Source organism: Cyclopterus lumpus, chromosome 20, assembly GCF_009769545.1.
Source record: "Cyclopterus lumpus isolate fCycLum1 chromosome 20, fCycLum1.pri, whole genome shotgun sequence".
Classification (NCBI taxonomy): domain Eukaryota; kingdom Metazoa; phylum Chordata; class Actinopteri; order Perciformes; family Cyclopteridae; genus Cyclopterus; species Cyclopterus lumpus.
In genome coordinates, this window is record NC_046985.1 from 6,619,882 (window position 1) to 6,643,591 (window position 23,710).

The 23,710-nt window shown below is 43.7% G+C and overlaps 1 protein-coding gene across 1 annotated transcript in view; it reads left to right on the forward strand.

Annotated features, from left to right (window-relative positions):
• Window positions 1–23,710, forward strand: part of cacnb2a (calcium channel, voltage-dependent, beta 2a) — a 55,741-nt gene that overhangs the window by 23,361 nt on the left and 8,670 nt on the right. Inside the window, exons 3-7 of the mRNA XM_034560548.1 lie at window positions 15,475–15,594; window positions 21,014–21,136; window positions 21,231–21,367; window positions 21,453–21,529; window positions 21,828–21,961. Coding sequence (XP_034416439.1) covers window positions 15,475–15,594; window positions 21,014–21,136; window positions 21,231–21,367; window positions 21,453–21,529; window positions 21,828–21,961 — 591 coding nt within the window. The remainder of the gene's footprint in view (window positions 1–15,474; window positions 15,595–21,013; window positions 21,137–21,230; window positions 21,368–21,452; window positions 21,530–21,827; window positions 21,962–23,710) is intronic.

Consider the following 23,710-nt stretch of genomic DNA (forward strand, 5'->3'; position numbering starts at 1 on the left):
GCTATGCTGCAGACTGAATCTCCACTAGCGCCACAGTTTATCAATCTGACCCTGTGCTCCTTCTAAAAAAAATATTGATTGATTAATCGGTAGTCAATCAACGCAAAAATGTCAATATTTGCAGGTTTTCCTAGTCGTCTGTGATATAAAACTGAATATATTTAGGTGTTGGACAAAGCACATTTAAATTGTCATAGGCTCTGGGAACTACTTTCTGACATTTAATAGAATAAGCGTTTAATCTGCAGATTAATCAATAATGAAAGTAATTGTAAATTGCAGCAGTAATAAATAGATAGAAAAATATGTCAGATATGTGTGGTTGTTGTCGCCCTTATTAACATGCAAATAAACCAACGCATCTCCCACAACATAAATATTTAATATTTTTCTTTTTGTCAACAAATCCCACTAAAAGACCACAACCAATAATGCAGTGGTCTTTGTTAAAAACTATTAAAAAAACACAAATGACCTTTTCTCCTTCTTGGGATAATACAACATGTAGAATATCACCAGTCTTTCGCTTTAAACGGCATCATAGACAAAGAATATTGTTTCCACACATCCAATAATGTATCTCAGGTGTAATCTTTATTGCACAATGCACATGAATGTGTTAGCTTAGCCTTCATAAAGGTCATAATGTTTCAGAGCGGTGTCGATACCAGATTTATTGCCGGGCTGTAGCTTTCGGGGGGATCAGTCTCTTCATCCTGCACGAGGTGACTCTTTAGTAACTGCGTAATGAAAAGAAACAACTGTTACCGATGTCATTGTTCTTTTTGCGGACCGCATTGGAGTGTTGTATTGATCTTCCCCTCGTGGTCCAATTACTGTATGCTGGTTTGTAAGCCGTCCTGGTCGGCCTTTGTGTGCCTGTCAGCGTGAACGCCTCCTGACGTCACCGTGTGCATGTCTACTGATCGATGAGCCGGAGGCACCGCCGGCACTCGTTTCCCAGTGCTGGCAGAGCACGACGACATCGACCCGTCAAATCCCATTCAGGGAGTCCATTATGAGAGAGCTGATGGATGCTGTTGGCAGTGAAGAATGCTACTGTGCCGTTGCATTATCGTGATTACGCAAAAACAAAGCAACCAATCTGGTGCTTTCATATTCACGGCATGCTTACAGAGATGCTGGAACCCATGAACTTTACTATGAGTGGCCTTAGATGGAGCAACGCATAGTCAATACACATAGTCAATACACATATTCAATACACATATTCACTTTATTCGGCCTGTGTGTATTATATGTGTATATATTATTCAGTTACCGTAGATTATTTACTGTTTTATTTACTGCCTATTGTTTATACCACTTGATCTTACTATGTCTTGTGTGCACTTAACCCCTTTGCTGCTGTAATCCTGTAAATGTTCCCCACTGCGGGACTAATAAAGGATTATCTTATCTTATTTTATCTTATCTATATATATATATATACGCTGATATATTTGAGCGTATTTTTTTTTCATTGCTTTAGTGTCGCAGACATGCAGAAGTCCATTTTTAGTGAGCATTCAGAGCCCCGGCTCACACTTCCTGATCAACTGTCATCACGCTCAGCGTGCGGAGGTTTTTGCCTCCAGGCCTCGACTTAATTATAGTCTGTTTTTCCGCTTCATTTACGTTGACCCCCGCGTCGCCACCGCAGGGTTCGGATCGCACTACGAACTGTAAAACATTCGAGGGCTGGAAAGCAAAAGGGATGATTTGTTTACTCTTCTACGAGAGGAAATCTAATAGCTGTTGTGGGACCGATACTGGGCTGAAGAAGACTGGTGGATAAGTCAATTTTGGCTCAGTTTAAATATTTTACGTGTCAATATTATGTGCACGGGACGCCAAGTATCGATCTTTTTTTTACAAGCTATTAATAACTTCAAATTAAACCTTTTGATAACAATTGCTTTTTCCATCCACTTCACTTTATTTTCTGGACTACATCATTTGCAGTTGAAAAAAAAAGATATAACAGATGTTATCACAAGATTATATCGTGATAATATTGTATTGTGGCTTCTGGTGATTCCAAGCGTGTGCATCAGGACTTGACATCATTGTTCTGGTGAAATGAGGATAACTATCCCAGTGTGTCACGTGCGGAGCACACACACACAGGATGATAATCCTCAGAAAGGGGTTAACCCTGATCAAGCACAATATAATCCAGGATTTAGGATGGGCCGCCCAGAAAACATTTTCTCCCCACTGAAAAATACAAATCTGGGTTTTACGGGGATGTCGAATAAAGCTCAGGGCTCGTGGTTTTAAAGTCGCATGATCTTACAAGTTGGGCGTAAAAACGTAACTGTTTGGTTCTCACCTGCGCTGCTCGACTGTCTCCACGGTAACCTCCGACGGAGCCGCATTCCTCCGTCGTTGCCCCCCCCCCCCCCCCCCCCCCCCTGTTTTATAACGGGAACATTTAAATTAGTCACCGTGTCATTTTGTGAACCCGTGACTCAGATTTAACAGTTTGCAACTCGTGTCTTGAGTCATGTTTTACAACTTTAATAGTATATTTAAGTTGCTCAGCCTACACAAGAGGTGGCGTAACAGCAGCGTGGTTATAAAACACACATCACAGCTTCAGATTGTCTGATGTCGGATCGCACAGAGATTCTTTTAAGTGACGTTTTTTTCTTCTTCTTTTTTTTTTACAGTAACCACGACTTAGATGCATAACAGCTGATTAAACTGGAGCTCTGAATGGCAATAGAAATCCGTCACTTCATTACTAAACCGACTTTTATATGGCTTTAATTTTATAGACGTTAAGAGTTGGTAGTACGTTACGTGCTCCCTTTTGTCGAAAGTAAGGCTAATGGTGCTCCATCAAATGAACAAACGGAAAGTTGGAATGACTTTGGTCCCCTTGATGATGAAAGCAAATATGGCATTTCGTCGATGTAGTGAAGATAATTACTTCCTGACGTTTTGGTCTCGACAACATGTGTCGAGACTATACGGTGAGTTCAAATCCTTCAGCCTTCCTCCCCTCTGAGTGTAAACCTCTTTAAGGGAACACATGTAAACTCCCCGGATCACACACTCGCACACAGACATAAAAAGCTTTTGCAGCTGCTTTTGGTGTTTTCTGGAATTTTCAGGACGGCCCTGTTGGCCAGAGATCTTACTTCCTAACTGGCTGTGTGGGTGTGTGTGTGAGTGTGTGTGTGTTGAACAGACAGTGTATATGTGTGTGTGTTAAACAGACAGTGTATATGTGTGTGTGTGTGTGTGTTAAACAGACAGTGTATATGTGTGTGTGTGTGTGTGTGGGAGGGGAGAGGGGCTTGTTTTTGGGGCTGGAGGACGGTTGCGGCTCTCTGAAGGAGTGTTCTCCCAGCGTGGGAAAGACGCTGATCTTTTCTCTGCCTCCGAGGGACCAAAGTAGGCCAAAGAAGGTCTGAGAGGAACTAACTTCTTTCCCCTGGCTCCAACTTCCACTGCTCGGGCTACAGAGGCAAAGCAGTTCCCCTCTGGAGCGGGGGACTAGCGGATTTGTAGGAGCGGAGCAGTCGGGCTGGTAGGAGTTCCTGTACTCCGGGAGGAGATGGGCAGCAGCTGAGATTTTCTCCCAGCCGGGGCTGAACTGCAGAGAGTCGGAGAGGGTAGAAATGTATCACTCCGGCAGTGAGGAGTCAGATCTGGTAAGTTTGAGTAAACACACTTCCTGCTACTCAAACGGTGTCCTTTTCCACTTTTTTTCTGATCTTAACTGGGCTGTGCCTCTCACTCTTCTTTCTCTCTACCCGCTGAACAAAGAGGACGGGCTCGCACTGCAGGAGAATGGAGGTTATTAGTGCCGGATTTAAAGGGGCGTAATCACACACTTCCTATTTTTCTCCCTCGTCGCTGCTTTGACTCAAAGTTGCTAAGAGTCATGCTCGCACCGCACTCTGTGACTCTCTCACGGCGCGCTTGTTTTGAGACAAAGACGCTCATTTAAACATCTTGCCTGAATTTGGGAGCACCGTTGCGTGACCATTGCTAGCTTAAATGGGAAGCTGAGACAGTGGTTAACAAGCAGAGCGAGGGAAAGAAAGTAAACAGCAGGGGTGAGCTTCTTTCTTCATGTACAGAGACTTGGCTTTGACCTACAGAACAAAGTTTTGTCTTCGCCACATGAGCCAAACAAAGACTCTCTGTTGTTTTTCTGTATTTCTGGTGTGTTGTGTGTCTGTGTGTGTGTGTGTGTGTGTGTGTGTGTGAATGATATGGTGGTGAAATATTTTCCTGTGATAGTAATCAGTAATTGTGATCAGCCACACTCTTGTATTAATGACTAATCAAGCAGGTCTGAAAACAGCAGTCGACAAAGAAAAACCTTGTTGTAAACATGCAGAAGTTCATTATATTTTCTAGTCGAGGGACCAGATATGTCAGCCAACTGGGTCCTGGTTTTGAATATTTTATTGTGTAAACATTGTAGGGCTTTAATGATGATACTTTAGAGTATATTTATTACGAGAAAAGGGAAATTAAACTGGTCAACATGAAATCAGTCTGGAAGAACGTCTACTGCTCGATTATGGCAAAAATCACAATCAAGATTATAATTACTCATTGACTTTGTAAACATCATGCATTTAGCAGCCTACATTTCAAAGTGAAATGCATCAATCCCACCGCTGTTAAGTAAAGTCTTGTTTTGTCTTACACGAGACGAAACGAGACAAAACGAGACAAAACGAGACAAAACGAGACAAAACGAGACCACACGAAACAAAACGAGACAGATGAGACAAAACGAGACAAAACGAGACAAAACGAGACAAACGAGACAAAACGAGACAAAACGAGACAAGACGAGACAAAACGAGACAAAACGAGACAAACGAGACAAAACGAGACAAAACGAGACAAAACGAGACAAAACGAGACAAAACGAGAGCGCTGTCGTGGAACAGAACGTGATACACAAACGTCTTTTGTCAATTCTCTTGTTTTCATAAACACTGACTGCTTAAATCGTAATTGAAACATTAGAGTTCTCTCACAGCCCTAACTAAGTCTACGATATGATTGACTAGAACCAGATCAATCGATGGCATTAAATCACATATTAGTTAGTGCCACAGTTGTGTCTGCTGTGCGTCCATGTGTGGAGAGTTTGTACGCAGTGGTTACTGTTGTGTATCAGTCTGGTTTATTTCTAGTTAATGAGAAACTACCCGCTGTTCTCTGCTCCTCAATCTATAGCTGGTTGTTGTTCACTTATTTCGAGGAAAACCAATCACTCACACGGAAGCTCCTGATTGATTTTATGAGGGATCTGTTCAGGAGTTTAAAGTTCCAAAGTGACATGTCTGTAAAGTACAACACTGTGTTTATTTGAATAACACATTTGACGAGAGTATTTCACATTCAAAAAAATGTAACGTTGATTCGAGGTTGAGTGAAGACAGACGAGACCTTTTTGTTTTTCTTTTGGTTCAACGTGAGTAGAAGCCAGAATTGGGCGTTTCTGACGAACTCACCATCGTCTGCGATATCGAGCAATCGAGCTCGATTCGATTCTCTATTTGACGTTAGTTGTCACGCAAGCTTTCACGCACAGCGACGCAACTTTTGCTGCAGCCGTCAACTCGTCCGACTCTCCATCCGTCCGTCCTCCTCTCTGCAGAGGGTGAGCCGTGACCTGCTGGCGTCGACCTCATGTACACGGACGCTTCCATTTCCTATTATCGAGCTGCGGTTTGTTTCATCGCCGCCGAGCCGACAAGGCCACTGCAAGAGCAACATGAAGAAGCCAATACGAGTAATTTATTGATCTCATCGGAGCAGAATGTATATACAGACGATGAGATAAACACTTAACGCAATATAGCTCATTCAGGGAGCTCCGGCAGTGGCTGCACCAATCCATTCATGTAGTCGTAGAGCTGAAACAATGAAACAACAGACATTTTTAAAGCAACTCTTTTTTTTTTTTTTTTTACTCACTAGTTTTTTTAATTTTATGTCATACATGAATTATATTTTATGTTTTTTTTTGGCCTTTTCGGATATTGTAAAAAAAGATGTGGAGTTTCATGTTTTTTTTCCCATTACGGTTAATGTAAAAAAAAATGTTTAAATTGACCTTTTATGGGCTATATTTTGAGAGAGTTTGGGGAAATCCCCACGCGTCTGTGCCAACGAGACCAGCATCGCAGGAATTGGTCCAAAGTATGTAATTCCTCTTTGTATGACATAAACTAGATTAACCTCAAATAATGTTTACTCAAGTACAGTCCCTGTTTGTTGGACGGTATGTTTTGCTCCGCTCAAGATGGTTAGCAGCCCGTTCTGCTCTCTCAGCCAGTTCTCATCAATCAACCTCCGCCTGCTTCATCCACCAGGAAACCAGGATATTGATGACGCAAGCACAAAATGGCAGCACCAGCGCAGCCCCTGGCCTCTCTCACTGTGTTCCCTTTTATCAGCCATCATCCCATTATGGTGCTGTGGGGGGAGATTCACTGTAAATGAGAGCAGTGGCCCTCGAGGAACCGCTGCTGCTGGCTGCAGGTGATACTTACAGGTGGAACCCCCTTTGATTGTCCTGTCGGAACGTTAGATTTGATCTTCTCTCTCTGTGAGGTGCAACACCAAACTGTACCTTTTTAGTCAGAAGAGCACACAAACGAGGTTTAATCTGTACAGGATTTTTAAGGGCTGGGAACAAATATATTCACGGTGCCCAGAGGATGACTCCCCATGATCTTCTTGGTCATCTGACCTTTTTTTTTTTATCCAGCACAATCACCAGGTCCACATATTTATAGTTCATGACTAAATTCCCATCTTCAGCTGTATTTTTCTTTAGCTCATTGTGAGCACGTTGGCATAATACTAAAAATGGAAGTACATGTTCATTGCTCACTCATTTTTGATTGTATCATTCTGTAAGTTGTACAATGATAATAACAGAGGTGTGTGTGCACATAAAGCTCACCATGGTTTCTAAGTTTCCAGCCAGCAACGGTGCGCTCTTAGATCATGTGCTTGACGTCCAGTGAGTCCATCTCTTCGATGGGATGATGCACTTATCTAATGCACTGGCACATGGTATGCTGGGTAAACACTTTTGTTTTCATAGGCCTGTCAGTGTCACCTTAACGTCCTTCCTATTGCCACGCCAGAGGGATCATTGCTCCTCGCTCCTCTCCTATCTCTCTCCACGTTTCTTTCTCGCTCTCTTGTTATTTCTTGCACAGATGTACCGACAATCTGTTTCCCTTTCGCTCCCTTGCTCACTTAGTTTTAATTCCTCCGTGTTAAATATTAGTAACCATTCCTTGTCGCAGTCACACATCTCTCCCTCGTGGCTGTCAAGTCTGCTCTCGTAGTCTCTCTGTGACGAAGGAGACGTCGTTAGTGGACCGATGATTTAATTGACTTTATGTTGCGCTCTGTTGTGTTGAAGTGGCGGTGACGGACAGATGGCCGGGAGAAGCGGCTTTGTTTCCAGCCAAGAATGAGTCATGCCGAGCCAGAATCTGCGAGCACACTCGCTCGGCCCATAGTCAGCCCTCTGCAGTCGGCTACAGTCCGTCCGCCAGAACTCAACATGACTTGGCACGAGCGGCAATCTTCATTCTTCAATCATGATGCGTAATGTGAGGTATACTGTGCAATCTGTCCACGTTGGCTCATTAGTTTCACGGCTGGCGCCCGTCTGAATGTGGGCTGTTTTGATCATTTTAAGCCCAGGTATATTTTTACTTGGGTTTTAATTCCTTTTTATATGACAGGATTATGGCCTGGTACTATTTAGATGTCATGTGGCATGTATACCGAGGCATAGCATTGCTTTAAGCTCACAATGGCATCAGTTATGGCATTTACTATACACACCATCTTAGTTTAGCATGTTAATATTTGCTAACTTGAGTTTGAGTCCTTATCAGCAGAAGTTAATATTTCCATCACTGGAAAAAGAAAAGTGACTGGATGGACACGTCTAACCCGATCTGCTCTCAAAGATCGGTATTGGGCATCAAGGCATTATTTTAACTGATTGGCTATCTTGGCCCATTGGCCTATTGATACTGATCCAATCCTTTGTTTTACATGAGCTGTCACTCAGGTGTTTTTAACGCAATGAGAATAGCCGCCATCAATTCTCCGCTGTCCGTCTCTCCTCCACTGAGCTCCCGTGTGTGTAAAAATAGGGGCAGAGCAAAGCACCATGCAACCATAAACGACATTTAAACGCATAAGAGTCTGTTTAATTATGTCATTTACCTAATTTATGTGCACTCTCATTTCAGCTCATTATGAGAGTCTATTGGGTGTTGTCTATGGTGACGATGTTCCACACTGCCGGAGAAACCACGACGACAACTACACACACACACACACACACACCATGCTGCTGCAAGTCTAACAGAAACGCCACGAGCAAAATGCCAATGAGAGTAATTTATGAATGTAATCCGCGCATAAAGATGCACAGGCAACGAAAATAAACAACGTTAACCTGGTTACTCGGGCGAAGGCTGCACCAAAGCAACAAACAACAACAAACCGCTTGAATGCTGAGATTTCTTTATTAATGCGATCCAGAGCTGTTCAACTGTCGAGCATAAACATTGGATGGATTTTCTTTATTTAGGGAAATAGAAGTATCATCTAGGGACTCTGTATTAGCAGACACTCAATATTATTTTGATTGAGGACACAAAAAAATGTATAACAGTCAACAGCAGCAACTTTAAAATGAGTCCCTGTCACAAATGCTAGAGATTGTTGTGTAGAAAATAACTATAGAGGCAATACGGTCATTTTGTAGAGAGAAAGAGAGAGAGAGAGAAAGAGAGAGAGAGACGGGAGATGAGAGCAGCAGAGTTAACGGGTCAGTATGGGATTTGAAGAAATAGGGAAATGTTTTAAAAAAGAAATGTGATTAGGAGAATTAACTGCGAGCCGAAAGCGAGTGGACAGAGTGTCCTGGGTTGTAGAAGCAGCAGTCTTTACAGGATGAAAGAATTGATGTAAATCGTGACCAGGACTTCGTGACCAGGACTTCGTGACCAGGACTTCTTGACCATAAGAGCACTTCATAGCTCACATGCACAGCCGTGGTGTTCTGCATGACCACAGCTCTCCATTTTTATAGCGGATACATTTAGAGAGTAGCTCCTTTAGCAGCTAAAAAGGAAATTGGAAGCTTTCACCTCATGTAGAAATTGCTCAGTCTAACAGCTTCATCCCCTACAAGTGATTTTGTCGGACACAGTCGCTGAATCACAGCCTCCTGTTTGACTGGTAATAGCCACAGTGATTTGTAATGGTCTCATGTAATGATCGCCGTGCCACCGCTGCTTGTAGAGGTCATTGGGGGTCGTACAGCGAGGACCTCTGTCCAAATGAATCCATTTGAACGGTAGAGCGATCACAGGACCGTCGCCCTTTCCATTCCCTCCGCTTATCTCTCTTTCTCGGACCAGTGCATGAAGACGGATTCCTCTGTTGGTCTCTTCTGCCCTGTGCCAGTGATGTGCAGCCAGCTCTGCCGAGGAAGTTGGAATAATAATGGACAATTCTGAGTGGACGGGATTGTAACGCTGCAACATTTAATGGAGCAGGTTTACCATTTAGTGATGGCGTGTTTAAGCATGAAATCAAAAAGAGTTTTGCTGGTTATAAACACACATTTTGACCTGATGACGTCAAAGGGATCAGTGTGTAGAATTTAACTAAATTTCATAGTATAACCCATCCAATAGTTCTGACAGTTCGCTCAAAATCACAAAATGTCACCGGTCGTCGTGGCGCGAGAGGAAAGCTCACAGGATATATCATCAGCATGAATGTCCACATGTCATGCCGATCCATGAAATAGATATTTTGTAGAATAAGTGAACACTTAAACCGGCTGTGGGCCATAGAAAAAGTTACGTCATTACTATTCTGTAAAACGTGGATATAGGTGTACCAAAGTTTAAGGCAATCCAATTAATATTTGTTGAGACATGTCGATCAAAAACTAAAATATCTTCAAGTCGGTTTAAAAAGTGTTATCCCAATGGCCATCCCAAAAGCCACGCTGCATGTATGGATAAAAACAACCACTTGTGGTGAACTGTTTGATTTTGTTTGGCAAATGTGATGAGATTTGCATAATTTTAAGTGAACAGAAAGAGCCTCCTGCTGCTTTGAATGGAGCTGTGATTCTCGGTCTTCCGGGTGAGCCCAAATAAAGAGCACCTCTCCTCGCGGATGTAAGCGGTATCATACCTCTGTACGATTATTATTATTATTATTAGCGGCCTGTGAGCGGGTGACACAGTGCTGTCAGTATCAGTGTGGCAGCGGGTCTAGAGGTCAGTCCTGTCTGGCAGCCGGAGGCTCATTCTGTCGCTCTGAGTCTCTGTCAGCGTTGCTATCGGACTGCCGCCTTCACAGCTCCAGCGCTCTCATCTTTGGGCTCCACGTTCGGAGCATCTGTGCCCCTCCTCCCCCCCCGAGGCCTCTGGAGGCTAGTGTCAGCCCACCTTATGGAAACATATGTGACCAATGCACGATTTATTTGCAATCGGTGGACTGTTTTCAGTCCCAAACTGCTGTTGAGGGGATGAGAGAGCTTTGATGTTGCAGTGGACAAGATGCATTTATTTTTTTTCTTGTCCGCTATTTCCATCATTTCTGTTCAAAACATAATCTACCTCAGGTAATTGCCCTCCTTGTTAAGCTAATTGGTCTTAACGAGCTAAAATTACATTATCCTCCTTCGGCCACTCCTTTCATGTCAGACGTGTCATTTTTAAGTGCACATGTCTCGTTGAAAAGACCCTGAGCAGATGGAGGCGTGTCATTGATTGGTTATGATAAGCAGCACTGATTAGCATGTCATCCTTTGATCTACAGTTAGTGCTCCTCGGGGAGCGACTGGTTGCCGTAAACCAGCGATCCCATTTCAACCGCTGGTCCCACGGGCCGATCCCTGACTCCTCTGACCTCGCACGACCCTCATGACGGGTCAGACCGAGGAGCAGCATGCGTCAGCAGTGCGAATGAAAGGGAAATGTTTTAATAATCCTTCATGCAGAGTTTAACTTTGGCTTCTCCTTCTGTGAGGATGGGAAGTTTTTAATTAACGCCGTGATTATTCTCACTTGTCCTGTGTGGCTTTGTGACGCTCCCGTGCAATGAATCACCGCGGATCTGACAGGCGAGGATTTAGAACAGCTTTCAGCCCGCGTCCCTAATGAGGTGAGTGAAGAAGGGATGATTTGAAAAAAGATAGTATACGGTATATTCAACTGTGCCTTTGTCTCAGACACGAGGACACAGTACTCGTACAAGACTCACAATCACAGCGTCAACGAACCACTATTAATAATTATCCATTAATCTGTTCACTATTTTCTTGACTGATTGTCTAAAAGATGTCAGAAGATAGTGGAAAAAGCAAGTTATAAAGTCTAAAGTGGCATATTGGTTCTGACCAACAGTTCAAAACCCTAAAATACTATCGTGCATGACAGAAGAAATACAAATACAAATACTTTCATTAGTGACGTTAAAACCAGAAATTGTTTGCATTTTTGCTTGCAACCGTAAGTAATTTCAATTGACTCCATCAGGTTTTTAATCATTGCAGCTCTAAATTTCATAATTAATGCTGCTGATTTTTTCTCATTTTGTTTTGACATAAAATGTCAGACACATTTTTGGGGAAATATGCATAAACAAATTACTCATTTCGTCCGACCAACGGTTCAAAACTCAAAGATTTTCAATTTGCAAAGATATAAAAGATAAATAATTCTTGAAAAAAAAAAAAAACACTTGGCTGGTTCCAGCTAATGTGTTTGAAAAAAAAGAGTACAGATACAAATGTATTCAGGTGCAAACACTGCAGTCAAATCCAAAATATGAGAAAGGATATTGTGCTCTCAAGTTCATTGTCAATTTAGTTTGAAAGCCTTGTGTGTTTTGTTTTCTAATTGAGCAACGCTGTTCAGCGTTTGCACACCAGTAACTATTCATAAATATTACCGGGAACATCCAGTCTGTGTTCTAGATAATGTTGTTAAATACATGTTTCTCCTTGCTTCAGTCTCCCCAATGTTGTTACTGGATGAAGATTTTGAACGCAGGCGTAGGATGTGTGCGTAAATAATCTTTCACTCGCAAAGGAGGGCATGAAGGGAAATGTAATTTTAAAAAAGCAGATCTTCTGCAGTACACGGTCGATGTGACACTTATTTGTTCCCATAAACGGCTCGTATCGGGGTGAATGCAGCGCGCTGACAACTAGAAAAGAAGAAAACAGCCTGCACAGTCGACACATGAGCAGTAACCATACAGCACGTGCTCATCCCATCACTGCAGAGACGCAACGAGCAGATGGACTGACTGTGAGGGGTAAAAATAAAATAAAACAGGGGAGTGACAGAGAAGGATGAGAAGGAGGGGTGGGTAAAGGCGGAGGTAGAGAGGCAGAATCCCTGAAGGAGTGTGCAGGACGTGCACTGACAGGCTGAGACACGGAGACTGAGATGGATGGAGCTCGCAGCACCTGAGAGGCAGCAGCTTCATTAGCACCAGGAGGAGAGTCGGTCTCAGGCAGCCACACCACGACTCGTGTAGATAAACTGCTTCTATCCATCGCTTGTGGAGTAGCACGGGGACGCTACAGCGGAGGAGGAGGAGGAGGAGATCGAGGCTGGAGACGAATCTTGAGCGAGACGCTGAGAAGCGTCGCTGCCACCTGACTCACACGGGGAGCACCTGCAGCAGCAGTCCGAGCGCTCAAGGAGACGCAGACGGGGAGAGAGCTGCTGAGATTATGCGCGGGGCAGAGAGCTCCTGTGGATTCCCCATCTTTGGCAGCGGCAGCGGCAGCAGGAGGAGGAGGAGCAGCAGCAGGAGCTGTGGCTCTACAGATAGCAGCAGAGCTAGCTGGAGCTGCAGAAAAACAAGGAGCCCCAACTCCACAGCTATTTATTTACCCAGAGATGACGGTAGCATTTACAGCCCAGGTGTAACGGGAACCAGCTGTCCACGTTGCCACAGTGTTGAATGTACCTGTAGCCTGAGCGGTGACGGCCGCTGCAGCGCCGGTGCAAGAGTGACCACAGCAGTGCAGTCAGGTGTAGTTGTAGCAGTAGCAAGGGGGGGCAGTGGCTCAGGACACTGAATGACCAGTGTGGCTGATGAAGGCCACCTGGATACGCTTGCTGAAACGAGCCAAGGGAGGTCGCGTCAAGAGCTCCGATGACTGTGTAAGCAGATTTCGAGTGTGTTTACATCCGTCTGTGTTTGTGTGCGTGCGTAAATCTTCGGGTCGTCCGTCAGTCCACGGTGTCGGGGGGTCAGCGTGGCTCGGTTATGTATTGCCCGGTGATGATGAGAAGCTGGACGTTGTCATCAGTTGTGGCTGTCAGTTTCTGGCCAGAGCTCCACAACACCTCCTTCTGACCCACTGGGACGATGTTCTCGATCACGCCCCGGCGTTAGCCGTGACCTGATGGAATAATCATAACAGGTATTTTCACTCGCACTCCCCAAGGCCAAACGTGGCTCGTAAACGAGAGGCTTCCAGCTATGAGAAGGTGCAATAAGATGCCACTTTAGGACCTCAATAGCTTACCGGAATGTGGAAGTGCTGCATAGTCGTTGACACATGGTTCAAATGCTTGTTGATGTTTTGAAAAGCCAGTGAGAGATTAATATGGTCGCGGATGTGATGACAGCAAAAAAAATAAAGCAGCACATGGATTTTTAATGAGCTCGCTTTCAAATGAGTTATTTATATCAGGTACAAAGTCGGGAGGATGAGACACAAAGACAATTGACAAGCGGAGGGGTTTGATTGTGAGTCGCAGGACATGAATTTGAATAACCTTGCATTGTGTACGGTAACAGCGCTTGTGTAGTCTCTTTACACCAGTCAGGTAATGTAAGTGGAGAAGACGTCCTCCTTTCTATGCATGTGATGGCTGGGTAATTCTCATCAGGCATAGAGTGAGGGAGGCTATTTTTAACTCAGACAGCAGCGTGTAATGGTGCAGTGAGATGAATGAAAGACCTTGTGTGGGTGGCATAGTAGCGTGCGAGCAGGTAAGGATAAGGCTCCCACTGCCTTGCCTTAGTTAAAAAGCCCCCTTTTAATCTGATTTGTATTTCACTGAAACTCATATGCTGTGCTGGGAAGTTATGGTGCAGTCGATGTGCAAATGTATTGAATTCATTCCAACATCCGCAAATTAAATCATACAACTTCTCTTCAGTTGTTCATCTGTATTTAATTTCAGATGTTTGTTTTTTTCATCAGTGTTGTCCTACAATGTCTAAATGCAGTAAGAACATATCAAAATGTTGTTAAGCCCAGAATCTGATTATTATTTGTATTTGTCTCCACGTTTAGGCCATAAATATGTAATATTTTAAAGAAACCTGCTCAAAGCAGGAGAGACAAATTAAGTTACGCTACTTTCGTTAATCAAGATTGAAAAGTGTTTATATGTGTGTGTATTAATATATTATAAAGATTTCTAGAGGAAAGCTTGAAGAACACCTTTTGTTTGCTGGTACTGTGTATTTCCCAAAAGGAAATAGTTCCGTTTTTAGGTTGTATCGATGGTTTATGTCTATTCTTGTTATTTAAAAATACATTTTACGTCCTATCCAGCTGTTTTCTTTTATCTACTTAGTCACCGGGAAAATGTAAACCCTTTTTCCTCCTTCTTCTTTTTCCCTTTCTTTTGAACTTTAAACTTTAAAAAACATTGTAAACACTACGGACGAGTACTACTTTAACTACACCAGGCATTATTTATGATCTGTTTTCATGCAGTATTTAACACGATTTGTGATGCACGTGTGCGTGTGTTGGTGTGCACCAAATGCACACACACTGTGTGTGTGTGAGCTAGTAATCGTGTGCGTTTCGCTATCCGGGAGCCTGAGTATCGTAGTGCGAGCAGATCTGTTGCAACCACATCTCACACAGAGACATACCGCGACCTGGTGTTCGGCAACGTTTCCCCCGGTGCTTCTCACACGAGGACCGCAGTCTGTGGGTGCGCAGCTGAGAGCGAGCTGAGGATAGGTCCTATAAAAGCCTCTTTGTGTTGGAAAAAGAGGAAGTGTCCTTAATGCACTACAGATTGTTGTTGCAGTGATTGTGATTGATAGTAGCATCACATGCCTGCTCGTTCTCCTGAGCACGGCCTCAGCGAGTACATTCATTATTTCATGAACTCAACTGAGATTCCTTTGATGATCAGAGATTAACACTTCAGTCTGTGTGGGCGTCTTCGCACTTTTGTAATTTGCGCATCAGATGCTCGACTCCAAAAAGTTGAACATTTCTTTTGAAGAGGAAGTTTCGAAGCGAAGCAAATTAGGTCCTCGAGATGCTGTGAATACCAAATGGACGCAGTTGAGCTTCAGTGTACGTGTGTGTGTGTGTGTGTGTGTGTGTGTGTTGCTATAGCGTTAACGTGTGTGTCTCTGCAGGGTTCGGCCGACTCCTACACCAGCCGTCCATCAGACTCCGATGTGTCCCTCGAGGAGGATAAGGAGGCAGTGCGCAGAGAGGCAGAGCGACAGGCTCAGGCACAGATCGACAAGGCCAAGGTGGGTATCCGAAACGCGGCAGCACCAAGGTCGCTCTGTCCAGATGCGACCTTGGTGGGATTCAAGTTTTAGACCTTGAGAGTGAGGACATTTCCTCCATTTTTGTGCAGAGCTGTTGTCCACGAGCGCTCTGTCTTTACTCTTCACAGTCGGTCACAGCAATGACGGACAGAGGAAGCGTAGCAATGCGCCTGAAAACGCAAACATGAATACAAACGTTGCACAATTATGAATGTATTTTTTTTTAACTGCTTTGTTTTATGAGACCTTGAGGTCTAACACATGTGCTATGTCAATGAGGGTCCCCACAAGTATATAGTTGTGTTTGCACAGACTAAAACAGGTTTATTTTTGCTTGAATGAATGACGTCCGGCATCACTCAAATAGTAATGTAAACTTTACACTAGTTGGTTTGTTATTGGAGGATTAAAAGCTGCATCTGCTTCCTTTTTAGTCTCATTTCTTAGCCCAATATATATGCAGTATATACATGTGTGTATATATATATATAGTGGCAAGAAAATCATTCTCGTAAGGGGGAGATTTCACAAGGTGACTTGAGTGAAACGTTCTATATCATAGCACTAAGAAGGCCAGTCTGATCAAGTGTAAAGTTTCTGTATAAAAGTTTGTGTAATTCTGACTTATTTCTGACTTCCCGGGCTCATCAGACATTAAAACAGTCTTGTTAATCATGTGGTTCTACTTCTCATGGGGTGAGATTACTGGGACATGCTGAAGGACTGACCAGGTGACTACGAGACCAGGTTCGGGGCCTCGGAGGGCTCCGCGTCAATGTTTATCCGAGCCGCGCCTCGCCTGCTCTGCTCTGGGCCACAATTAGCGGCACGCAAACAAACACAGACACGGCAGGGCGGGCTCGCCTCTGCGCGACAGGAATTGCAATCAGCGCTGACTTCCACAGAATCACTCAAGTCGCTGGCACTGTCAAGATCTTTGCCTTTAATCTCTGCAATAGATCCGCTATCTTCTGTGCACAGTTTGTTCCCTTCCTGCTTAACAGCTCATTTGTATAGCTTCTATTTATTTATTTTTGTGCATAATAATTCAAACAACAATTGGGGTTTTTTTACCTGCTAGCGCGCTCATTAGATGTATGTGCTCAGCTTTCGGCTATCCATCCATTTCCCAGCGGACCTCCCCGTGTCCGGAGGTAACTCGGAGCTGGCAAAGACGGATCATTCCAGCGGCTCTGTGTTGTTATTTTCCAGCGTTACCTTCTGCGGCTCACTAATTAAAAAGATAAGTTGGCTTTATAGATAACCTGGCATAGATTACCCCCGCTGGCATTTTACATGACAGATGACTAGTAAAAAATAGCCTCTCAGTGGGCTGGCCACCAGAGAGGGAGCAGGCTGGGGTCAGAGGAAGTGCAGACTCTCTGACTGTGAGCCTTTATGGGCAGTAATTCACAATGACTTACCTAACATACCACAGATACTCGTAAGGACTTGGGGAAGAGTTGATGCCTGTAACTTTGCATTGATATACTGCATTGCATTACATTTAGTTGTATTAAACAGACACAATCAGACACTAAACACCCTCTGCCGTTTCCACTTGACCTTTAAGAGCACTTCATCACTTTTACACATTAAAATGAGTTCAAGTAGTACTAAATAGTCTGTGACAACTGCTGTATAATGTCTTCTGTGGCTCTAGAGAAGCTCCTGGGCCATGAGATCAGGGTCATCTCAGATTGGGGGGGGAGCGACTTAAAATGAACTTTGAACTGTGAGGGCTTTACTTTCAAAGATGGAGATCAGGGGGTTTGGGAGCTTGACCCGTGTTGGGGACAAAGCATCGGGAAACAGAAGTGCGAAACAAAATTGCAGAAATACTTTTAAAATCACAAATGCAGCCATGTGTGTATATCTAGTCCAAATCCATTTTGTGATTTATATAAATAGATGGGCCATATATTATCATTATGCTTAGAATGGTATCAATTGTGAGCAAAAGTGGTTCCTTTTCAGGGGGATGTAAACCTCTCAGCTAAAAGGGCCAGTGTCCCTTCCAGTCAGAGGTTATCTCACCTTCTCAGTGATACTGAAAGTGCAAAGGAAGTAGACGTCACAGCGGTGGCACATAAGTTTTATATCACGTCTATGAACCAATCAGATTGTTTGATTTGAGCTACCTGCTTTATAAAGTGGAGCATCTTGCAGCTAAGAGAGACAGATATTTCCTCAGGAGCTCGGTGGGGACCAAAGCGGGGCTAAAAGAAGAATTATAATGCGTAAAATATTGTGTTTACGGGTTGTTTATGTTTATGCCGCTTCCAAATGGCCAGATAGTCAGTTAATGTGTTTTTATGAGATAAGGTAATAGGTCAGAATTAATTACTCTCACTTTGTCTCTGAAGCTTTGGATACCATGTGGACTCTTCCTTGTTTAATTAGTGCACACACATTACAATTACACTTAATGTAGATAAGGTATCATATAAACTAGTGAGTGACTGGGAGCTGCAGTGGCCTTCATCTATAGTTACTTACCTTGCCATACTATACATACCATACTTATCCTAAAGCAACCTTGGATAATTGTGTAAATATCTTCCACACATAAACTAATAAAGGCTATGGCTCCCTTCACACCGTATAATAGTACGTTTAAGAGGCACTCAGTGCAGCCGAAGGCAACTGCACGTATCTAAAGAGAAGCCACTTCAAATCGATCCACAGCATTCAAGGTGAAACAATGTGGGAGGATTTATAGCGTGAGATCCTGCGCGTGCTGCTAATAGAGGGGCGAGTGGCGTGTTACACGGCAAAACTGCAACCGCAAGGGCAAGTGTTGGTGTCGGTCAGTGTCGGCACAGAGAGCACAGGGAGGTATTATCTATTGAAATATTCATGGTGGGGTGTGATATTGTGATAAGCGTCGTGTGGCGTTAATTGGCCGTGGTCCATAGCGCTCCTTCCCAGGATGTCCAGTTACAGATTGGGCTTCTCTTGAGCTGGTTATCTCTGTCTTTTCCTTTTTGTCTTATCTCAACAAATGTGCCGACTCTCACTTCCAGTCCTTCCTCTTTTTTTTGCGCTACATCGTCTGCTATCCTTCTGTCCATCTCCTTTCCTTTTCTCCTCCTCCCACACTTACACCCGGTCTCTAACCCCCCCCCCCCCTCCCTGTCCTTCTCCCCCCCTCACTGCAGTCAATATGGCATCCATACTGAAGGCCTGTGTTACATAAGCAGCAACAGAGCAGTATGGGCTCGGTCAGGCGATGTAAAGATGCTCTACGGCGTTGCGAATGTGCCATCGTGTACGAATCCCTGCAGTCACCTGTGAAATACGGCGGCATGTCAGGACATGGTTGTGTGCATGATCGCCCACAGGTTCGTAAAATGTCATTAGGCCGATAGAAAGCTTCACCTGACCGGCGGCCATGATGGGTAAAGGCGAGGAGAGCAGCTGGGAGGGAGGTAAGAGGCAGCGGTCCACGAGACGCACACATACGTGGACTAATTGACCTCAGACCATCGTGCAGCCGTGTTTCTCAATGCATGCAAACGCCAAGGACGCTTTGTCCTCTCCGGGTCCCGGCGCTGCACATTGGATTCTATGATCTCCTTAATGACACACACACATGCACATTCAGCTTCATGGAATATTTACGAGTCATCAACCTCCAGTGTCCACCACTCAGGGCCGAGCACCTTCTCCACAGCCGCCTCCTCCCTCTGGAGATGTTTCCCCAAACAGCACCAACCTCTTCATGTTCAAAGCACAACTCAAACCTCACCTTTTTAAAGAACTGCTTTGAATATGCAAATGTGTGTTGTGTATATTTAGTGTGTTGTTTTATATGAAAAGCATGTAAATGTATTTTTATTATGGAAGGCTAGAACATAGTGATAGTACAGTCTGCCTTTTCCAGGTTGTTTTGAAGTTTTTCTGCCCTCAAGTGGCCAGAAAATCTAAATTATTGAAGGTTTAAGAATATGGGGAGATAATTTCCATTTGCCAACTTGAGTTTCTTGAATGGACTTCCACAAAACGTGATACTAATGTAGATGTGTACATGTGCCTTGCTTCGTAGTCTTCATTTGTATTGCATTGAATTGGTCAATTTTCTTTTTAGGTCGCTATGTGAAAATCATAATGCAGGACTCGTATGACGCACTTTGAAATCATTTAAACCAAATCTGTATGAGGTCAGGCTAAAGTTACAGCATCAAAGCTCCGATCTAGTGGGTTCAATTTGGCTTCCAGCTGAATATTTCATACCCTTCCCCTCATCTTGCTCTTTTTCATCTGCAGGTTACTACTTAGCGTGTGACTCTACCCTGGGAGATTACTCTAAGCTACATCCCCGTGCATTCGTTTGGGCTTTTCAGTCGTCATGCTTCTCACACAGTCAAAGGCAGAGCAAAATGTAATCTGGGTTAGGGCTCGACTGTGTTGCCAACTGTTGCCGCTATCGCCGCTCGGCCGGCTCCGTGATTGTGTCCAAAAGCATTTAATGTAATTCTGAAAGCGACGTGCGTCTCACGTTGGTCTGTTCCACTCGTGGAGATATCTAGATTCAAAGAGAGGTTGTCCGTGAGCATATGGTTGCCCCATTACACTCTTTCATGACGTGACCTTATTAAATCTCATTCTAATCCCTTTTTGTAGAAAATGTAATGCGTCACTTTGGGCAGAGGAGATTTGCTAGTGCAAAAAACATCTGTGTCTAGAAAGACAGAAAGTTGCTCTCTCGCATGTGGACAGCGGGTTGTGTTGTTGGTTAAATCGCGGCTGCGTGCATCATCTGAATGGACTGGTTGACCCCGAAGCGGAAGGGCCGACTGAGCCTCAGTGGTCGTCCTCCAATCATCAGTGCGTGAATGGGTGTGAATGGGTGACTGATGACATGTAGTGTTAAAGCGCCCCGAGACTAGAAAAGCGCGACACAAGTACAAGTCCATTTACAATTTACCATCATCGGGGATCCCATAGGAAGGCCGGTATTGATTCGACCTTTGTAAAGATCGCGGAACAGATTTACGGTCCATTTACACTAGTGCTGTTTTGTGCAAGCACTTGTGTAAATGAGAAAAAGAGTCCTTTTTTTTTTTTTTTACTATCTGTGTGGAAGTGGTGATTGATGCAGACACTAACATGTTGCATCACTCTGAATAGTAAAGTGTCTAAGTCTTCTAGCAGAGAGATGGTGCAGCAGCCAAATCATCCAAGGAGAGAAACTTAGTCTGGATGAGTCAGAGCTCTTGTATCCCTCACCTCGGGTTATTTTTAAACCTCGCACAAAGATGAGAATCACAGCTCTCCAACGGTGCACCGAAAGCATTTAAATGAATAGGTCTTGTGGATTAGGGTATTAGGATACAATTACCGTTTATATCTTTTACACAATCTGACATTTTTATTTATCTGTTCCTCCCGGCAGACCAAACCAGTTGCATTTGCTGTTCGCACAAATGTCAACTACAGTCCGTGTCACGATGACGACGTCCCCGTGCCGGGCATGGCCGTGTCCTTTGAGGCTAAAGACTTCCTCCACGTCAAAGAGGTGAACTTTCCAATCGGAGATGATATGCAACGCGGCGTTGCTGACGGGAATGAGGAGGATGCTCGAGATAACTGTCATTACTTATTCTGCGTAGAAATTCAACAACGACTGGTGGATAGGACGCCTGGTGAAGGAAGGCTGTGAAATCGGTTTCATCCCCAGTCCAGTGAAGCTTGAAAACACTCGTATCCTCCAGGAGCAGAGGTCCAAACAGGGCAAGTTCCACTCCAGGTAAAAACCCCATCTGCACTCAAGTTCTCTGTCTCGACCGGCAGGTTGGTCTTAAGGGTTGATTTTCAACTTTTTCTCTTTTCAGTAAATTGGGAGCAAACTCATCCTCTAGTTTAGGTGAAGTGGTTCCTAACTCACGAAAATCTACACCTCCTTCGTCTGGTGAGTAGCTTCACAGGCAACTGAAAAACTCCCAACTTTTATACTCTAAAAGTCTTTTAAAACCTGTTTTCAACCATTCAAGTTGAAGGTAAGCTGCGCTACTTAGCTTTTTCATATTTTGTATTTTTAATAAAGTTGATATTTTCCTGTGAGTTATGTTCTAATGGCCATAATTGTACTTTTACATGTTTGATTTGCTGTCAATGAGCAGTAGCACACACGCTGTGGTCCTGCTTCCGTTGCCTGTGACCTCCTGTGTTCCTCTGTGTGACGGTGGTTTTATCTGTTCTGTGCGTAGCCATTGACATAGACGCCACAGACTTAGACCCCGAGGACAATGAGCTTCCGGTCAACCTGCGCTCCCCTAAAGCCAGTCCAAACACTGTCATGTCACCACTAGCAAAAGAGAAACGAATGCCCTTCTTTAAGAAGGTAAACTGGACTCCCCGAGCCTCTCTTCTTCTATCCGTCCGCACGTCTCTGACTAAATACCCGCTTGGCCTCACTCAGCGCCCGTCCCGTCTGTCCACGGCACCGTCTTCGTCCCTCGGCGTGCACCCGTCCGTTAGCATGCATGGCTGTTCTTAACCTCTCTCTCTTTCTCCTCTTCCGTCTCACCACAGCTAAGCAGAAGCAGAAGTCGGTAAGTCGTGGCGTGCGGTGCACCAGCTCAGCAGGGTCCGGGGACGACCTCTGTGGTCTGAACTGAACAAGCCCTCTTTAGACAACAGCTCTGTGCTGACCTCTGACCCTACTCACTGCTCCTACAATCCTCTGTGTTGTGTTTGCTTATGTGTTTGTAAGTGAACTTGTGGTTCTGATTGGTTGAGAGCTCAGTGTGAACAGCTTTTTAATGAGCTCGACAAGATCTGAGTTTAAAGGAACAGTACGACATTTTGGAGAAATACGCCCATTGGCTTTCATGCTAAAAGTCAAATGAGGAGATCAATACTACTCTCATGTCTTCCATGAAATATGAAGCTGGAGAAAAGAGACAGTTAGCTTAGCATAAAGAAACAGCCTGGCTCTTTCCAAAGGTAACAGCATTTGCATACCAGCAACTCGAAATCTCACTAGAAAACATTTTATATCTTGTTTGATTAGTATATCTTATATATATATATAGTGTATGTATAAGTGTATTCCCAAAATGTAAACTATTGCTTTAATTTGGTGTGGGGGACATTCATTGTGAGTAACATCCCCGATTATTTGTAATGGTTTGCATTTGATGCATTAAGCCGACAAACATAGTTATAAAACCTTTAATTTTTTCTATTTGCTATAGAAAATCAACATCACAACATTAAACATTTTATTTTGCCATTATCACAATATATTTGAAATGTGCCAAATGTATATACAGTATATATATTTTTTTTAAATATATATATATATACACACATCTGAAAAAAAATCAATTAAGTCAATTTTATTAAGAAAGTAAAATGCTAATACGTGAAAGTTTGACACGACTATGCTGCCGTTAACCGAGTACTGCAGGGTTGAACTTGGACTACCAGGAGTGTTTGTGCAGCACCACATTGTCCCCCAATACCCTCACGCTGGTCACCAGTATTGTGCATCAGTGCCCACAACGTCCCCGGGGGAAGCACAATGACGACAGCAAATGTCAGGCGGAGAGAAAACGTTTCGAGGTGGACAAAGAAAGATGAGAACATGAAATCTAGTCATCATAAAGATAACAAAGACTGAGAGAGCAGCTTGAACATCAGGACAAATGAGGGGAGCCGCATCAGGCTCACTGCTGTCAGACACAGCATTTCATACAGAATATTAACAGAGATGTTCAGTCCAAATTGATACAAATGACCCCGAGTATCGAAATGTGGCATTAGTCATAACAAAGCGAGTATAATCTCTTCCTGGGAGCCCAGTTGAATGTATCAATTCTTATAAGCAATTATTCAGATGTTAACATTTCCCTTTTGCTTTGGCTGCACATTTCAAATATGTCAACAACTATCGACAAATATAAATGAATCTCCAGTATTTATATTTATTATCGATTACATCGATAAAATGTAAGATTTCACCAAATGTTCCCAGAGAACCAAGGTGACATCTTTAAACATCCCCTCTACACATTTTAAGACATTTCTTGTTTTTTCCACATGCAAAAATCCTCAATCTATTAATATATTAATATTGCTTGATGTA